Below are 18,237 nucleotides of genomic sequence, written 5' to 3' on the forward strand. Positions count from 1 at the left end.
CATGTGGTCTCTATTACTACATGGAAGCTCTCATCTTTGCTGGCTAAAGGCTTTTTAGGGGCGGTCTATTGAGGGGAGGAGCACCCACACCTCTGTAGGTAACCCCTCACCTGTGTTCTTTAAGAAAATCCAATAAACGCATTAGTACGCCCAGGACGGACTTTGGTGGGTCATGTTTCGGTTATTGGGACCTTAGGAGGAGGGACAGATGTTTGCACCCCTACCGCACCCCTGGAAGGCATCTTAGCAATATTTGATGATTCAAATACTTAAAGAGGAGGTTCTCTGAGCATCTCCGAGCTGGGGATGGACTTAAGCCACCGAAAAACTCGTCCTTAGGCTGTTCCAGTGAAGACATAACAAGGTATTTATTAAAAACTCTGTTTTACTCAGAGGCAGTTACAATTTATAATTTAAAACCAACCCGCTACAAAAGGGGGTGGGGGGCGGAGAATAAAAACTGTGCAACGACAAAAGGACAAGACACACAAAGGCCCAGGAGGGGCAGCCCAGGGTGGGGTCTCTCCTCTCCCGAGGCCAGGAGCAGCAACAGGGTGGTGACCAGGGTAGACCCTGGCCAGGCTCGGGCTGGAAAGGCCCTCAGTAGTGTGTTCACCTTACAGCCTGGATGCTGTCCCTTCACTCTGCTGTGGAAGGACACGGGGAGACAGTGGATCAGGACCATCCGGGCAGGATAGGGCGCCAGAGTCAACCACCCTGAGCCCCCTATACCACTGGTGCTTTCCAGGGCTAAGATGGCCTTGTAGGCCTGCTGGGCCCTGAAAGGGTGGCAATTAAGGCTCTTCTTCCTGCCGTGCTCCCCCACCCCCGCCCCGGGCAGCAGGCCCTCTCCTCCCCTGTGGTACCCAGAGCCCTACCTTCCCCATTGCTGAGGCTGCATCCCACGGCCACGCGGTGAGAACGCCAGTTACCATAGCTCCTGAGGGGGCAAGGGCAAGGAGATCACCATCCATGGGTGGCCTCATCCTCCATGTCCCCACACTCTCCCAGCGTTGTAGTGACTTACCCCCGGTTCCCCTCCAGCGTGCTCTGGATCTCCTTTAGGACCCCTGTTAGGTAGGAGAGACCCAGTGAGGCCTGCAGGGATGAGGCCAGACACTGTCTCTTTTACCAATGGGTGCCGGACAGGCTTGTCTCCTGGCCCATGGAGAGTACTCCTGGCTTCCTCTGGCCTCCAAGCTCTGCCCTGTACCCCAAGACATGCTTCCCCTCCCCCTGTGAGTCTCACCAACCCCCACATCGACTCACACTCATCGTTGAGCAGTGCGTGCTCCATCACTGGGCCGGGCTTCTTCTCTGGAAGGCAGAGTGGTCAGGTGGGCCTGTCCTGGGCCCTCTGCCCAGCCCTCTCATTACAGGGGTAAAGGGAGTGAGTGCTGGAAGCCAGAGCCCCAGATGTAGGAGACCGTCCCTTCCTGCTCTCAGTCTAAGCTCTTCCCTCTCACCTACCCTAAGCCCCTTGCCTCCCTTTACCCCAGGCTAGCCATCTGGGTCCCAGGAGAGGCCTGTCTTACCTTCCCCGTCACTTTGGCTCCTTGAGTTCCTGTGGAGAGGCAGACAGTGAGGGCTGGGGACCACTGGGCTCTGAAAACCTTGATCCCATGAGGTGGGTGAGGCCAACCTGCTTGACCAGGTCTGGGCAGGGGAGGGGCTCTGCACTAGCAGCTGGCCCACGAAGAGGGTCTCTCGCCCAATCAGCAGTTGCCTCAGAAAGAGCAAGGCTGTGGAAAGGCCTCTGGGCCCTCATCCTCACCTGACTTGGCCCGAGGTCCTATTGGGGCCTGCGCTGTTGCCATTACTGGGGTGGCTGTGGTTCTTGGTTTTGGTTGAGTCCACTAAACACCGGGGCTCAACCAACCACTTGGTAGAGAGAGAAAAGCGCTCGAACTCTGAGGGTGATATCAGGTAGAAACCTGAGGAGAGGCAGAGAAAGTCAGCCCAGGGCTCCTGGGCTCCTGTGGCTGTGGCGGGGCCTCCCTCCCAGGGGGACAAGGACAGAGCCTCCTTTGATGCTTGTCACTCAGGGCAGAGCCAGCCTGGCAGAGCTCTGCATCTGAGCGGCTCTTGCCTCTCCACCCTCTGACTGTGCCTGAGAGACCCCCTCACCCAGCCCTGCCCTGCTCACTGAGGCCCCAGTCTGTGCCCGCACACCTTGGCCATATTTGGTGAAGACACAGGAGGCAATGCCACTGACGTCCTCCCCGCCGGATGCAGCTGTACCGCACCTGGGGCTTGAGCAGGGGCATTGAGACCACCTGGATGTCACCCAAGTTGGTGAGCACTGCCAGGTGGTGCTCCCCGTAGTCCTCGGCCCTGCAGCTGCCAAAGTGAGCAACGCCAACTCTTCGTACCCGTGAGCCCTCCAGGGCTGTCAGTTTCAGCTTCAGCTTGGCGCTCACCTTGGGCAATGTGAATACCTGGGCACACGTGGCAGTTGGACATGAGTCACACCACAACCAGGCTGCGGTTCTCCTACCCATCACTACCACGGGGATCTTGTCCTTTAGTGGGCACCGCATGGCGTACAACAGGCTCATCTGCATCCTATCATCCATCAGCTCTCAGATGCAAGGCCACTGACATCTAGTTTGGGCATTCTGTACCTCCCATAGACGCGGGGCTTGCCCCAGGGTGTCTACCTCTGACCTGACACACACAAGATATCCACCACCCCTCCTCTTTGCTGTGACCCTGAAATACACGCTCCAACTCCAAATGAGAACCTTAGTCCCAGCCATCATTATTTATGTTCCCTAGGGACATCCAGGGGACCCAGCCATGTGGCACCTTGAATTGTTCCTCTGACACCACGAGCAACTGGTGGCTCCCTTGCATGTCTGGGCTCTTGGACAGGTCATGGGCTACTTCCAGGGGCTCGGGCAGGGGTACATTGTGTCCGTCAAGCACCAGGATGCCCACCACAGGTGCACGATGCATCAGCTGGATCTCCTTGGCTACAGAAGAGGCAGGTGTTTGGGGACTGGGCTATGACGGGTAGCTTGGGGACACCACACACACCCCAACCCAAGTAGGTCAGACCCCCTGGGTTTTCCCCGTTCCTCACTCACCCTGCTCAGCCCGAACTGGCTCATCCATTCTCCGCTCTGCAGGCGGCACACGCAGGGAAAAGGCGTAGACAGTACCTCCATTGGTGCCAGCCCACAGTGAAGGGCAGTGGCGGGAGCCTGTCGAAAGGTAAAAGGCTTGGGAATCTAACACCGGGCTCTGGGAGTTGAGCAGGGTTGGCAACCTGGGCTTCCACCTCAAGCCTTGCTCCTGAAAACCTAAAGTCAAGTTGGCAAGCTTCTTCAAGCTCAGTTTCCTCCTATGTCAAACAGACATGCCGTGGGCCTCTCCGGCTTCCCGGGAAAGTATCCCACAGTCTCACGGGGCTCCCCACACAGAGATACTGAACCTAGGACAGGGCTGCCCTTGTAGGGACATAAGAGTGGCCACTCACACTCAGCAGGGAAGAACCAGCTAGGGGTAAACATTGCCACACGCCTACTGGGTGGCAACAGGAACTATGCCACCCCTAGCTCCTATAGAGGGAGAACACAGCAGTCCCCTGTTTTACATGAGAGGAAGCTGAGGGCCAGAAAGGTTAGGTGACATGTCTAAGGCCATGCTTCTAGAGAGCAGAGGGGCAAGGCTATCAAACTGGACAGCTGACTGTCACGTCCAGGAGGAGAAGGGAACGAAACAGGTATTGGCTTTGTCTGTACCAAAAGATCAGCCCCTCGAGGGTTCTAGGCAGGCAGCACTGCCGATAGGATTTCACACCAGGAGTACCCATCTACCATTTCCTCATGCCAGAGAGTCTACCTATTCATCCCTCATGCTAGGGGCATCTCCCACCACGATGTGTTCTACACCCCCAAACTCAGGCTAGCTACTCACTGTCTCTTAGGTAGGTGTCAGCAAAATAGAGGGTCCGAACAAAGCCAGTGAAGGAGTCCTCTGCCGAGCGGGCCTCAATCTTGCGTTGCACCGGAGCCAATTCCATGTTCTGCAGGCCTGTTCGCTCAGCCTTGCTGCCCATAGCCTGAGCCTGCAAGAAGTTGGGTTGGGCCTAAGGGTGGGCTCTTGCCTCTGCTCCTCAATGCTAATCCTTCCAAGGAAGGACTGGACATAGCCCAGCCAACCACCTGACTGCCTGGGCCCAAGAGGACTTTGTCCAAGTAAGAGGTTTCCTGAGGAGAAATTGTGTGACTTCTCAGCATCTCATGGGTAAAAAAACCCCCGACAATTATGCTGGCTAATTTTCTGTCAGCTTGACATAGGTTAGAGTCATCTGAGAGGAGGGAACCCCAGTTGAGAAAATGCCTCCATAAGACTGGTCCAAGGCAGGCCTGTAGCGCATTTTCTTAATTAGTGATTGATGGAGGAAGGGCCCAGCCCACAGTGGATGGTGCCAATCCTGGGCAGATGGGCCTGGGTTATCTAAGAAAGCAGGCTGAGCAAGCCATTGGGAGCAAGCCAGTAAGCAATACCCTCTTATGGCCTCTGCATCAGCTTCTGCCTCCAGGATTCTGCCCTTTTGAGTTCTGGTCCTGACTTCTCTCAATGATGGACTATGATATGGAAGTGTAAGCTAAATAAACCCTTTCCTTCCCAACTTGCTTTTGGTCATGGTGTTTCATCTCAGCAACGGTAACCCTGACAGCCATCATGAATATTTACTCGGGACTTGTCTCTAAGGTTAAGCATCACAGCTATGGCTTTTTGGATATGGGGAAACTGAGGCACAATGACAGTGTGGCATATATAAGCAAGCCACTTGGTTAGTAGGCGGTGAACCTACTTGGTCTAGATTCAGATCCTGGGCTCATAACCCAGGGATAGAGAGAGAGAGAGAGAGAGTTGTATGGTCCTGTAGAAGGCTGCTTGGGCCTTACCTCTCCTGCAGGGCCACCAGGTCGTCGTTTATGATTGGACACCCTGCTGCGGCGCATCCGACGGAATGACTGACGCAAAGACTTCTTGAGGGACTTTACTCGAGACAGTGGGCCCTCCAAGGCCAGCTGGTCACTGGGGTGCAGTGTGCACCTTGAGAGAGGGGGATGTCATGTCAGGCCATCAACACTACAGGGCCTCCAAGAGCCTCACGAGGTCCCAGTCCCAATCCCCAACCCCAAACGCCCTGCTCACTTGACAAAGACCTGCCGCCGCTGCTGGTGATCAAAGAGGCCGAAGCCATGGCTGGTGCCAAAGGCTACAAGACGCCACTCAGAGTGCAGAGCCAAGGAGGTGACCACGGCTGGGGGCTGGCACTGGACCAAGACAAAGGGCTGAAAGCCTGGCTCAAAGCTGACGGGCCCCGGGCGGGCGGCGAGGCGCTCGTGCCCCTTCCAGCGGTAGCCCTCCTGGTCCTGAAGCAGGTCAGCCTCCACGTACTCCACAGCGTGTTCTGCCGCCTCATCGTTCAGCTCCAGCACCAGCACCTGGGGTGGTGTGAGGGTGGCAGACAGTTCAGTGGAGCCCAGGAACCACAGCTCGGCAAAGGACTTGGGAACCAAGCCGAAGTCCTCTGCCTGACTCCAGTCCAGATCCTCATTTCCGGAGCAGGAGCACAAGCCACTCTGGGGGCCACTCACTATGGGGAATCAAGCATCCTGTGCCTGCCGGGGGGAGGGGGGGGGGGGCTGAAGGCGCGCTCCCGATGTTGCTGCCAGATAGGGGATCCTGTTCCCAATGTGCAAAGCCACCCAACCACTCTGCCCTCGTCCCCCACCCTGCCCAGCCTGCTACCTGCCCTGCCGTGCCTGCCACAGCCAGGTAGCCACTGTATTTACAGAGGAAAATCTTCTGGATGCCCAGCCGGGGGTCATCACTGTAGGGATCAAAGGAGCCCACCTGCCGAGGTAGGGAGAGACCTGTGAGTGGCCATTGGGCTGTCCTAGCTCGGTTCCCCTCACCCCTGGCACCCGGGCTCCTGGCCTCACCTTGCGGAGTGGGGGCCACTCATCCTCACCCTGGGCACTGAGGTTCTCGTTGAGGTCTGTGTCTGTGAGGAACACCCTCACCGTACTGAGCTTGTAGAGTAGCCGTAAGCAGACCCCCGAGGCATCCCAGAACCGCACTGTGCCATCTTCGTGCCTGTGGGCAGAGCCTGGTGAGGGCTATGCCAGCCAGGATGCCTGGGGTCTGCAATGCACAACCCAGGGCTCTGTTCCTACCCACCATGGCCTCCTTGGCAAAGGGAAAGTAGCCATTAAAGGCACCTACCCTGTGAGCAGCAGGTCCCTCTGGGGTGGAGGTGGGGCCAGGTTGGTGCCACCATCTATGGGCCACTCCTAGAAGAGATCAGAAAGTCCAAGAGAACCTGGGCCCCCAAGTCAGGAGTGGGCCTGGGGCTAGGACTGGACCTACCATGGCGGAGAAGTGCAAGTTCTGGCGGCTGCCCGCGGCCATGACGCGTTCCCACAGCTTCAGCGGGATGTTGGAGACGTGGTGAGAGCAGGTGATAGCAGAACAGTGCAGGGAGGCGAGGTAGGGCAGCTGGACCGGCGGCCAGCCCGCCGTCTGCAGGTCAATCACCACCAGCTCCTCCTCGGCCAGCACCACGAGGGCGTAGGGGTCATCAAAGGCTGGAGCACAGACAAACAGTCAGGGCGAGGAGGCCGCAGCCGGCCCCATCTGGCCTGCAGGAGGCTAAGAGCTGGATCCATCAAGGTCTAACGCTTGTCTTGTGCAAAATAAGAGCTACAAGCAGGCGGTGGTGGCATGCGCCTTTAATCCCAGCACTCGGGAGGCAGAGGCAGGCGGATTTCTGAGAGACTGAGGCCAGCCTGGTCTACAGAGCAAGTTCCAGGGCAGCCAGGACTACACAGAGAAACCTGAAGAGCTCCAAGTATCACAATCAAGGCCTCTCTGCATGGCTGCCCTAGGGACCAGTACCCCTGGGAACCTAACAAGGGCTCCATCTGGCATGGAAGTGGCTAGAAGTGCTGGCTTGGGAAACTGTAGAGTTAGGTCTTGACTGATGACCTGATCTGTCACGGTTGGGACGGTGAGCGTTCTGTCTGCCACAGCACCGAGCTTGCCCTGTAGTCACCAAGTGTGTCTGTGTCCCCACAGAGTGGCCCTTTATAGACTGCTTGTCGAGGCAAACATGAGAGGATGGAACACAGCAGGAGAAGGGAGGAGAGGCTGAGAAAGAGGAAACACGGGCCTGGGGTCTCCCTGGGTGGGGGAAGACCAGAAGACTCAAAGCCAGGAGTAATTGGAACAGTCCCGGCTGCGACCCCTGAGGATGCTGGCTGGGGAAGTCATGGTCACTGGCAAAGGAGGCCTGTCCTCCTCTCCCGGCCAGATCCCAGGCCTCCTCCCTGATTCTACACCAGCCCTTGCTAGGCTTGTCCGTGTTCCTGTTTCTGGGGCAGACTCAGGGTTGGCCCCACACAACCACCTGCTACCCCACCCAGACTTCACTACATCTAAGCCAGGACCCTCTTGCCAAGTTGGACGGGCATAAACCTAGCAATGCAGATCTGCCCAAGTTGAGCCAAATCCCTTAAGGAGAGCTTGGGACAGGTAAGAGGTGTAGTCTGGAATGGTGACATTCCAGACTGGGTCTCCACCTGGGAGAACGGCAGGGAGGGACAGAGCAGGATCACAGGTGTCACCGGCCTTGGTGACACTATGAAGAGGTAATAAGGCCAAGAGACCCGGAAGGGTGGCAGGTTTGGGAGCATCTACCCCAGCACCCTTCTTCATTTTTTCCAGCTGCCCAGCTCACCAGCTGTAGGGTCAGCCTCCGTGAGGACGGTGAAGTCAATGACACGGGAGGTGAAGTCGAAGGCTGTCTGCTGGCCATTGTGGACCACGGAGATGCAGTGGCGGTCCCCATAACTGGCACGTGGCATACCGCCCTGGAAGATGGTGAAGGGCAACCTGCAGGCACAGGAGAAAGGTGGGTGGGGCTCAGAACCACTCCCGACAGCCTTGTGCAAACTGGGCTGGCAGCTGGGTCAGCGGCCAGCGTTTGCGGCAAGGGCTGGAGGGAGGTTGGGGGACCCTAGAGCCTGAAGGGAGACCAGTCCCCAGGATGGCTGGAGGGGGCAGAGTAGATTCCCATCTCTTTCCAATTGTAACAGCCTAGGAGGACTTTGGGGTGAAACAGGGCACCTGGGCCAGGGGCCAGCCCCCCTCTTCTACAGGGGCCTCCTACATATTCCCACACCAGGTCTCGCTAGATACAGTTCCTTCTGAAGAAACAGAGCTGTGGCCACCAGAGTATGGAACCCTGGCATCTCTCTGGGAAGGCTGAAGGAAGGTAGGGGAATGGATTTTGCAAGAACTATCTACCAAAAGGTGGAATAAAAAAATCTCATACCCTACCCTACCAGGTCCCTGGGACCAAGACCACAGAAGTCCTCATTAGGCCCTGACTCTCCAGAGTCAGGGCTGAGCCCAGGGCTCTTTCCAGGGAAGCTGTACTAAGCAGGAATGACAGGGCATCGGCACTCACCCTTGCCTGGTGGTAAGCCAGAAGATTTTGGTTATAGCCTTGCAAGGAAAGGGACCTGGAAGAAAAGGTGTTATCTTGAGAGAGTCTCCCACAACGTCTAGTTTCCTCGCTCTAATCACATGTTATGGGGAGGCTTTCTCTCTGCACATCCCTGAGGCAGCCACAGTGGGAACCAGAAAATCAGCTGTGTGGCTTTAGACTAAACTCTGAACCTCTCTGGGTCCAGATTCTGGTTCTATGAGCTAGGCAGTCTCCACCTGAGTCCAGGGAAGACCAAAGGTGATTCTCAGGCAGAAGACAGGGAGAGGCACTGACCATAAGGTATGGAGCTGCGCAGGGGATCTGGGTTCTGGGTGTCACTGGACACAGGCCACTGGCAGTGGCTGCCGTCGGAGTGGCAGGTGACGATCAGGCGGCCATCCCGCTGCCAGCTGACATTTTCCAGTTGCTTTGAGGGGGGGAAAGGAAGAGATTAGAAGCAGATCAGGGCAGCGGTCTACACATGGGCCTGGGAGAGCCTCCCCCCCACCCCCAGACACCACCTACCTGGCTGCTGAGGAAATGGGAAAGCACACGACTGCCCTGAAGGTCCCAGATGACAACGAGGCCTCGGCTGTAGCCAATGAGGATCTGGTTGGGGTCACGGGGGTGCTCCTGCAGAGCTTCCACCATCTCGAACACCCGCCGGTGGCGGGCCTCCTCTGGCAGCCTAGGCAAGGGAGTGCCGTGAGCCCATGCAAGATGGTAGGGTCAGTCACATCACAGTGAGGGTCATGTTGAACAAGACATGGTATTTATATATTTTAAAACACACACAACAAAAAACCTTGATGGGGGGCAGGTATGATAGTAACCACTATAACTCCAAAACTTAGGATGCTCAAATCTTCAGAGACAAAAGTCCGCTGGTGTGGTGGCACACGCCTTTAATCCCAGCAGAGGCAGATGAATCTCTGTTAGTTCAACACCAGCCCAGTCTACTTACCAGGTCCAAGGCAGTCAGGGCTGCAGAGAGACACCCTATCTCAATCCACCCCACTAAAAAGATGATTTTTATTGTTTTGATTATGCATATATGTATAAGCATGTGCACATGAGTGCTGGGGCCAGCGGCTCGAGGCAGCAGAACCCGTGGAGCTGGAGTTAAAGTGGTTGTGAATCACCCAACGAGGGTGCTGGGAACAGAAGCCTGGCTGTCCGCGAGAGCAGCAAGTGCTTAATCATGGTGTCTCTAACCTCAAAGACGTTTTTAATGAAGGCAAGTAACATTTACAGGAATTTAAGTTGTGGGACAATTAAATGTGCTTGTTTTAAATATCTTCTTGAAATTTTATTTTATTAGATGTATTTATTTTATATGTATGGAGCAGTCAGTACTTATAACCTCCGAGCCATCTTTTCAGCCCCTTGTCTATTTTTTTTCATTTTATTATATTTATTATGGGTGTGTACATGACATATGTTTGTGAATATGGGCATGCACAAACTATAACATGTGTGTGGTCAGAAGATAATCTTTTTTTAATTTATTTTTATTTTATATGCATTGGTGTTTTTGCCTTCATGTGTGTCTGTGTGAGGGTGTCAGATCCTCTGGAACTGGAGTCACAGACAGTTGTGAGCTGCCATGTGGGTGCTGGGAATTGAACCTGGGTCCTCTAGAAGAACAGTCAGTGCGCTTAACCACTGAGCCATCTCTGAGCCCCTGGAAGACAATCTTTTGTAGTCAATTCTCTCCTGCTTTTAACCGTGTCCCAGGGATCAAATACTGGATATCAGGTTTGAGAGACCAGTGTTAAACTTTACCTGCTGGGTCATCTTGATGGCCCCCTTTTGCTGCTGTTGTATGGTGCATGTGTGCACATATGTAATCCCTATATGCATGATGTATGGGGAGAGGGAAGGATGCCCATGTGGAGGCCAGAAGTTGACATTGATTGTCTTCCTCAACCATTCTCTGCTGTAGACTCTTTTTTGAGAAAAGATCTCTTCTTGAACTTGGAACATACTGGTTCAGCTAGACAGGCTGGTCAGTGAGGCCTCGGGACCCTTAGGTCCCCACATCCCCAGTTCTGTGATTACAGACATACTATTATATTGGTTTGGTTTTTTTGTTTGTTTGTTTGTTTGTTTTTTGAGCAGGTGTTGAGACAGTGTTTCTCCGTGTAGCCCTGGCTGTCCTGAAATTCACTCTGTAGAACAGGCTGGCCTCGATCTCAGAGACCCGCCTGCCTCTTTCTGCCTCCCAAGTGCTAGGATTAAAGGTGTGCGCCACCACTGCCAGGTTGGCTAAGACCTTCCTAATGAACACAAACAATATCATCATAGAAATGAAAACTGCTGGGCAATCAGACGGTTTCCAATCTTATTAAAGACAGCACTATGAATGGGGTGTGGCTCAGCAGCTGAGCCCTCTCCCAGCATGCCCGAGGCCTTGGACTTCATCTCCAGCACACACCAACACAACACACACACAGAGAACACTCTACAATAACAGAGAACCCCCTGTCTTTTGTAGTATTTATCTCTTAGAGGAAGACCTTATTAAGTGTGACGTCACCAGAGTTAAGGGACGCACAACGGACAAGACCTAGGCACCGTGGCTGGCACCTGTCATCCCAGCACTCTGGAAGTGGAGACAGAAAGATCTAGACACCGTCCTTAATACAGAGCATGTTTGGGGCCAGGCTGGGCTATGTGATATCCTGTCCTAAACCCCCCCAAACAAAATAAAAAGCTACGTAAGTATCAGAGTAAAAGGTGAACAAAGACTTAGACTACAAGAAGAGAATCTCAGACACTCCAGGCCTCCCTGATAGCTCCCCCAGCTCACCACGGGGCGATAGCGAGGCTGGGCCTGACAGGGCCGTTTGTGTAGGAGTTGGTCCTCCTAACGTTCCGCCCATAGACTTGGTCCAGACTAGGCACCAGCCATCCCATCTGTCACCTCACAAACTGCTTTGCTCTGACCTCAGGCATGCTGCCCTAGCCCAGTTCTGCCCAGCCCTGTCAAGCGGGAAAGAACAGGGGTTGGAGTCAGAAGGACCCCACCCCACACAAGAATCCTCCCTAGCCAGCATTGCCACAGCTGGACAGATGGGTCCTGCTTCAACATGGAAAAGTAGGAGAGCCTGGCTTGCCAGCTGCCTGTGTCCTGAGCCTGGTCCGGGGCTTGCAGGGCTGAGTCCTAGACACTGGCCACCTGCCTTGGAAGTGTGGCATATTCCAATACCCTCAAACTGGCCCAACAAGGTCTTGTATGACTAACTCTATTGCCTTTCTAGAACCATCTCCCCCTCTGCATTCTCAGTGCTGCTCTGAATTTGCCTCCCTGCTAGCTCCTGTGGTCAAGCAGCAAGTCTCTGAAGTAACCTTAATAAACTTGCAGCTTCTCAGTCATAGCAGAGTGCCCCAAACCTCAGGTGTCAGCAGGAGCCGGCTCAGCTCCCTCACGGCACAGGTCCTCGGGGCTCTGAGATTTGTGGTCCCATGCTCTAAGGACACTGGACTGAGGAGTTGCTGACATACCATTATTTTGGGTCTTACTTCTTTTACATTATTATCATTATTACTTATTATTCTCATTTTACATGTGGGTGTTTTGCCGTCATGTATGTCTGTGCTCCACATGTACACAGTGCCCCTGGAAGCCAGAAGAGGGTGTCAGATCCTCTGGGACTGGAGTTGCAGACAAGGTTGTGAGCCACCATGTGGGTGCTGGAAATGGTCCTCTGGAACCATCCAGCGCTCCTTACTCCTCAGTCATTGCTTCAGGCCACTTTTTAGTTTGGCTTGAGACAGGGTGTCTCTGTGTGCCCCTGACCGGCCTGGAGCTTGTTATGTAGACCAGGCTGGCTTTAAACTCAGAGATCTGCCTACATCTGCCTTCTGAATGCTGGCATTAAAGGCGTGTGTCGCCACACCCAGCCACTTCTCTCACCTTTAAATGAGGGGACAAAATTACTTCTAAGACCCCCCTCCACTTTCTACCCAACCCCCACTTTACTGCTATGATGTTAGCAGACAGAGGCTGATCGATATCAATCCACGATTGGTAGAGGTAGGTAGAAAGTTGAGGGTTTTCCTTCTGGGCCCCTTGGACTTCCTAGGGTAGGAATGACAAACTGAGCCCTTGCTGGGGACCTCCTGGAGAAGACCACGGCCCATCTGTGGCGCTAAGTAGCTCACCATTGGAGCACTGCCTCTGAGCTGATGGTCCTGTCGTCAAGCGTGCGGAAGCCTGGTAGCTGCACCACAAACACAGTGCCGCTCTCGGTGCCCAGGTAGAGAAGTTCTCCGGAGGAGTGGGGAAGGATCTCGGTGATCTGTGTGGCACTGGGAGCAGCCCTGCGAACAGGGACAGCTGGTGAGACATCCGAGGTCTGGACAGGTGGGACCCCAGGACTTCCCGGAATCTCTAGCAACCCCCGGAAGACCTTGTCTAGGGAAGACAGACCCATGAGGGCCTTGAGTATCCCGGTCGGTTTATATTCTACCACGGTGCGAGCCAGGTGGCAGGGCGCGTGAGCTGTGGGGCAAGAGAAAGACCTGGCACTCCTGTACACAAGAGGGTGTGGGCACGGGAGGGCACAGCCCACCATAGTTTGGAAAGGGCCCCTGAGCATGAGGTCGCGGCTTAGACACAAGTCAGGCACTGCCAATCAGTCAACGGACTCTCGAGAGATGAGTCCACCCTAGAACTGGGGGAGAATAAGATAAGGAGGGGCCCGGAAAGCAAGGGGACCACCCCCCTTACCCTGGGGCGCCACGCAATGTGAAGCTCTCCTCTTCCTGCAGCTCGGACACCCCACCCTTGACCTTCAGGCTCCATAGGTGCAGGCTGTTGTCGTCCAGCAGAGTGACCAGCTGACACTAGGAGAGAAGGGGGGCGGGAGCTTGCTAGCTAAAGAGCCAACATTCTTCAAGGCCTCTCCTTTCTGGGCAGCCCAGCCTGTGTTGGGTTTTTTAAGCAGCCCCAGGACAAGCACCCCTCTGTGGTTCTCAGGGTGGCCTCGAGCCTCTAAGTGGACAAACGGGGGTGGGGGGGAGTCCTAGGTGTTCCACGAGCACCAAACCCAGGGTCAACCCCGGGCCAAGCCCAGCCCCAGCTAGCATCACGGAGGCCTCTCCCCTCCATGGCCCCTCCCCAAGCAGGTGCTCACCTGACCAGGCAGGAAGTGGATCTGTATCACCGCGTTGTTTTCCTTGTGAAGCCCCATGAACTCTACCCCAGGGGCGCCATATCTAGAAGGCTCAGGAAAAACTCAGAAAGCTGGACACTAGCCCGCCCCTACCCTAGTGGTCTGTAGCCTGGGTAGCAAGGAGTGCTCACAGACAAGTGCCCGTGTGGTGTCATGTCTAGGGGCATGGAATGGGGGGGGAGATAGCAGTGGCCCTGCCCCAGGTGCACTCAGTCTGTGATCTGACCCTGGGGACAGCTCCCCCAGCAGGACAGGTCAGGGGCAATTCCCCAGAAAGGTAAATTGCCCATCCTGGCAACAGTTAGACTGCCCCCTCCTCCCCCCTCCCCTGCAACTTGAGCTGTAACAACAGGCATATCACCTGTCACCTGGTGGCACCTGCCAGAACATGGGGCACAGTGAGGGGGGCACCCTCAGCAGCTTTGCCCTGAGTCTTGGCACCAGCGACTAGCAACCAGGATGTGATTCTGGCTGGTAATGATTAACCAGCTGGAGGAACATTGGACTAGCGCCAGCTGCTGCAGGGCTTGGGCCCCTGGCCTCCTGTGCATACACTAACCCAGCCCACCTGGCACCTGTACTGGGGGACTCGGGGGAGGACTTTGTGGGAGGAGGTGCCAGCTTAGGTACCCAAGGTGGGCCCCTGTCTCCCAACTCCCCTAAGACTCTTAACAGGGTGTAGTCAGAGTCAGAAGTGAGGGGCTTTGTCTAGGACTCAGGGCCCAGCTCTTCTCAGGCCAGCTAGAGGAGCTGTCCCCAGGGTGGAGCCGCTTGTATCCCAGCCACACACTGCGGGAGACAAAAGACTGCACAGCTAGGTGATGTCTAGTCAAGGGTCAGGGAGGGCCTGTTTCTGTTAACCAATGTCCAGTCCCCTTTCAGGGACGTGTGCGGCTGCCCAAGCGCTAACCCCACTGCTCACTAAGGTCATTCCACCTTCACCTGCAGACACGACAGAGCCCAGGGCCAGGCTGTTCCGGCCTTTTGTGGAGAAGCGTGAGCGATTAAAAATGTATTGCCCACCTCCCTTCCCTGTCAGAGCAGGCTCCTGAGAGGATGGATATCTGCACAATTCTCAGGGACAAGATGGGTCACGTGGAACTAGCTTTCGGCAGGGGCACAGAGTTGAAGACAGCAAGGAAATAGAGCCCAGGCCTCCCTAGAGATGTGCTGACCAGTCTTTGAGATACACTCCAACAAGTCCCGTTGCCATTGTCGCCTGAGTGGCATATTGGGAAGGCATTCTCCATGACTTATTAGTCATCTGCTTACACAGTGATAGGGCACAGACTCCTTTAGGACCTCCCGCCTTTAGCCTAGCCCCCTAATCCTGCTCTCTGGGCCCATATCCTGTCAAGGCAGAAGGAAAAGATGCTGAGGCCAAGCCTGATTTCTCTAGGCAAGGTGCAAGCCACAAAGGGTCCCACAATCATGTCTAGCTCAAGTCCTGAAACCTCCAGCTAGGAGGGGGACCCGAGTAGTCAGAGAACAGAAAATAACCCTCTCCTCCCCTTCCCTCCCCCCACCGCCCCAGCGGAGGACACATTGCTTGCCATGTTAAGCTTTGCCCTGCTTTTGGGCCAACTGCCCAAGATCAAGCAGGGAAAGACAGACCCTCTCCACATCTCACCCACCCCATGCCCCAGACCCCCTGGCAGCAGGCACTGGCAAGGATACAGCTTGATGGCTCCAGAGCGGGTGCCAATGGCCAGGATGTGCAGCGAAGGGCTGTAGCCAAGGGCGCTGGGTTGGTGAGGGAAGCCATGTTCCACCGTCTGTAATGAGAGCCATGCGGGTTGGACCTATGACCCTAGTGTTGGGGCCGGGCTGTGGAATCGCAGCTCAATAGGAACAGCGGGAAAAGGGCTCAGAGCGCTGCACCTTCTTGGCTCTTCCCAGACACAGAGTACTGGGGTCATTTATCTCTGTAGTCCACACCCCTAGCCACAGGGCCACTCCTGTGAGTTCACCCAGGCCACCTGACAATCTCCAGGAGCTTGTGCCTCTACTGAGAGCACTCTGGGGCACACTCCAGCCTTCCTGAGTCTCTGGGAGGTGCTGGAGGGGGTAGGGGAACGGTGACCTTCTGGAGACAACAGGTCCTTAATAAAGAGGTCTGGCGATGTCACAGCTCCAGGCCCACCCTGTGGTCTGAGGACACCCCGGCGTCCCTGCCTGGCTCTGAACTCCCCATGCCATCCTGTTTTCCTCTGTCGTCTTTCCAGACGGGAAATTCCTGAAGTTACGTGCTTTAGCTCAGTCCCTTTCTGTCAAACGCTTTCACATTTATTGATTTTGTGTGTTTATGTGGGCAGCTGGGTGGGTGCCCAAGGGCTATGGGGCATATTCAGAGGTCAGAGGACAACCCACGGAAGTCTTTTCATTCCGTCCATCTTGTGGGTCCCGGGGATCAAACTCAAGTGGTCAGGTCTGGCAGAAGGAGCCTTTTCCTGGGTTTGCTCAAAACCAGAATTCAACCTTTGGCACCCACAGAAAGGTGAAAGAAGAAAACCGACTGACAAAGTTGTCCTCTGACCCCCACACATGCACCCACATGTGAGCTCACATGCCATTTAACTATACACAAACACACATACACATATAAATTACACATATATGTACTTTTTTTGTGGGGAGATACAGGGATTCTCTATTTTATGTAGCTCTGGCTGCCCTGGAACTCACTATGTAGACCGGAATGGTGAGAGATTCCCCCTGCCTCTGCCTCCCTAATGCTGGGATTAAAGGAGTGTGACGCTACACCTGGTTATATATAATTTGTGAAAAAAACACAGAGATGTGACTGGATCACATCGCACCAACACTCCCACATGTGTTCGTGCACAGGTAGAGATTTTCAGGTTATTTATCTGCATGAAATCAGCCTATGGCTAAAAGCTTTAAAATGAACAGCAAGCGGCTGGAGAACACTCCCGAGGGGTCGCTGTCTCACTCCCGGGGTTTCTGAGCGAGAGCAGCTCTGGTGTCTGTAGAAGGAAGGACAGACTGAGAGGATGTGAAAGATAGAAGGACAAAGCATCCTCAGGAGACTTGGGGCTCTGCATTAACCAGCTACCAGGGGCACAGATTCTGGCGAACTGGGTAGGAGCTGAGTACAGGAATGGCAATCAGTCACCTCTAAGTTTCTTAGCTAGCGGTGTGGAGAAGGGTGCCGAGGCGGCCTCTCTAGCTCTCCGGTCGGCTTTCCTGAGCAGCCCTATCAGGCCTCCAAGCAGGACAGAGATAAGCTTTGGTGACAACAGGCACCAGAGCTGGAGCAAGGGCTGCACCTCCCCACAGTCCAGCCCAGAGGCTCCAGGGAGGAGGTCAGGCAGGGAGAACGCTAACAAAAGCCTCCTTGGAAGATCCCTGGGGCTGAATGGGTGGATGGGGCAGGAACACACTCAGCCTTGTAAAGGGCCCCTACCTGGATGGTCAGCCAGGAATGCAGGCACCCAGAGGGGACCCAGTCAGAGGCCCCCAGCCAGCCCCAGTCCTGTTTAGCTATGTGAAGAATGCGGACCCTGGAAGAGCCTTGAGTAGATAGCTGAGTGTCTGGAATGCAAACATTTCCCAGAAAAAGGAGAGCAGAGAACTCACACAGGTTGGCTGTGTGGGTGGGACATGCTTTTGCGGGGGCTCAGCTGGGCCTTGGCTGATCTCAGGTTGCTGAAGCCTGGAGAAGTCAGAGGCCTGGAGAAGGCTCCAGAAACTAGCATTTTCCTCATTACCACGAGCACTGGCAGCTTCGGCCAAAGCCTTTGGAATGTGGAATCTGGGAGACTGTTGGGGGCTGGGAAAGCCCCCAGGAGCTTGAGCCTAGTAGGAGGCCCCACACCTTCAGCAGTCCTGATCCAATCGTGGCCCTTGGCTCAGTGTGGCAGCTGCCATGCCAATGAGCCAACTTTTAAAGTTCCCTTTATTTCCATCAACTTAAACGTATGAAAAAACTGCAATCCCGCCGGGCGTTAGTGGCACAGGCCTTTAATCCTAGCACTCGGGAGGCAGAGGCAGGCGGATCGCTGTGAGTTCGAGGACAGCCTGGTCTACAAGAGCTAGCTCCAGGACAGGCTCCAAAACTACAGAGACACCCTGTCTCAAAAACCAAAACCAAACCAAACCAAACCAAAACAAAAAAACCTGTGACCCCAGCACTCAGGGCAAAGGAAGGCAGGAGTGTTAGAGGTCCAAGAGCAGCCTTGTCATACAGTAAATCAAGGCCAGCCTGGACTTCATGAGACCTTATCGCAAAAAATTAAAAAACAAATAAATGAATAAATAAAGAATGTACCCTCAGTCCCACCACGGGGAACCACATTTCAAGTGTCTTTATTGAAACAGCCTGAATTCCAAAGGGACAGGGCAGGGCTCTGCCAGCCAACTGCAAACCTCACCCTTCAGCTGGACGTCTCAAACCCTTAAAGCACAGCCAGAAATTCTCTTTCTTTTCTGTGTAGCCCTGACTGTCCTGGAACTCGCTCTGTAGACCAGGCTGGCCTCGAACTGGCCTCGAACTGACAGATCAGCCTGCAGGCTGGGATT

At 54.8% G+C, this 18,237-nt stretch overlaps 1 protein-coding gene across 1 annotated transcript in view; it reads right to left on the reverse strand.

Annotated features, from left to right (window-relative positions):
* Positions 1-343: 343 nt before the first annotated feature.
* The window catches only part of Llgl2 (LLGL scribble cell polarity complex component 2), a 36,137-nt gene continuing 18,243 nt past the window's right edge, over positions 344-18,237 (reverse strand). Inside the window, 25 exon segments of the mRNA XM_048451991.3 lie at positions 344-647; positions 879-940; positions 1,028-1,070; positions 1,270-1,317; positions 1,536-1,564; positions 1,775-1,934; positions 2,173-2,221; positions 2,223-2,438; positions 2,809-2,975; positions 3,090-3,206; positions 3,922-4,072; positions 4,920-5,070; positions 5,173-5,465; positions 5,773-5,877; positions 5,967-6,120; positions 6,250-6,317; positions 6,394-6,611; positions 7,763-7,917; positions 8,495-8,549; positions 8,810-8,942; positions 9,041-9,203; positions 12,683-12,841; positions 13,251-13,366; positions 13,657-13,738; positions 15,373-15,470. Of these exon segments, the coding sequence (XP_048307948.2) occupies positions 640-647; positions 879-940; positions 1,028-1,070; positions 1,270-1,317; positions 1,536-1,564; positions 1,775-1,934; positions 2,173-2,221; positions 2,223-2,438; positions 2,809-2,975; positions 3,090-3,206; positions 3,922-4,072; positions 4,920-5,070; positions 5,173-5,465; positions 5,773-5,877; positions 5,967-6,120; positions 6,250-6,317; positions 6,394-6,611; positions 7,763-7,917; positions 8,495-8,549; positions 8,810-8,942; positions 9,041-9,203; positions 12,683-12,841; positions 13,251-13,366; positions 13,657-13,738; positions 15,373-15,470 (3,000 nt within the window). The 3' untranslated portion in view covers positions 344-639.

This window comes from Myodes glareolus, chromosome 9, assembly GCF_982192425.1.
Source record: "Myodes glareolus chromosome 9, mMyoGla1.1, whole genome shotgun sequence".
NCBI classification, from domain to species: Eukaryota; Metazoa; Chordata; class Mammalia; order Rodentia; family Cricetidae; genus Myodes; species Myodes glareolus.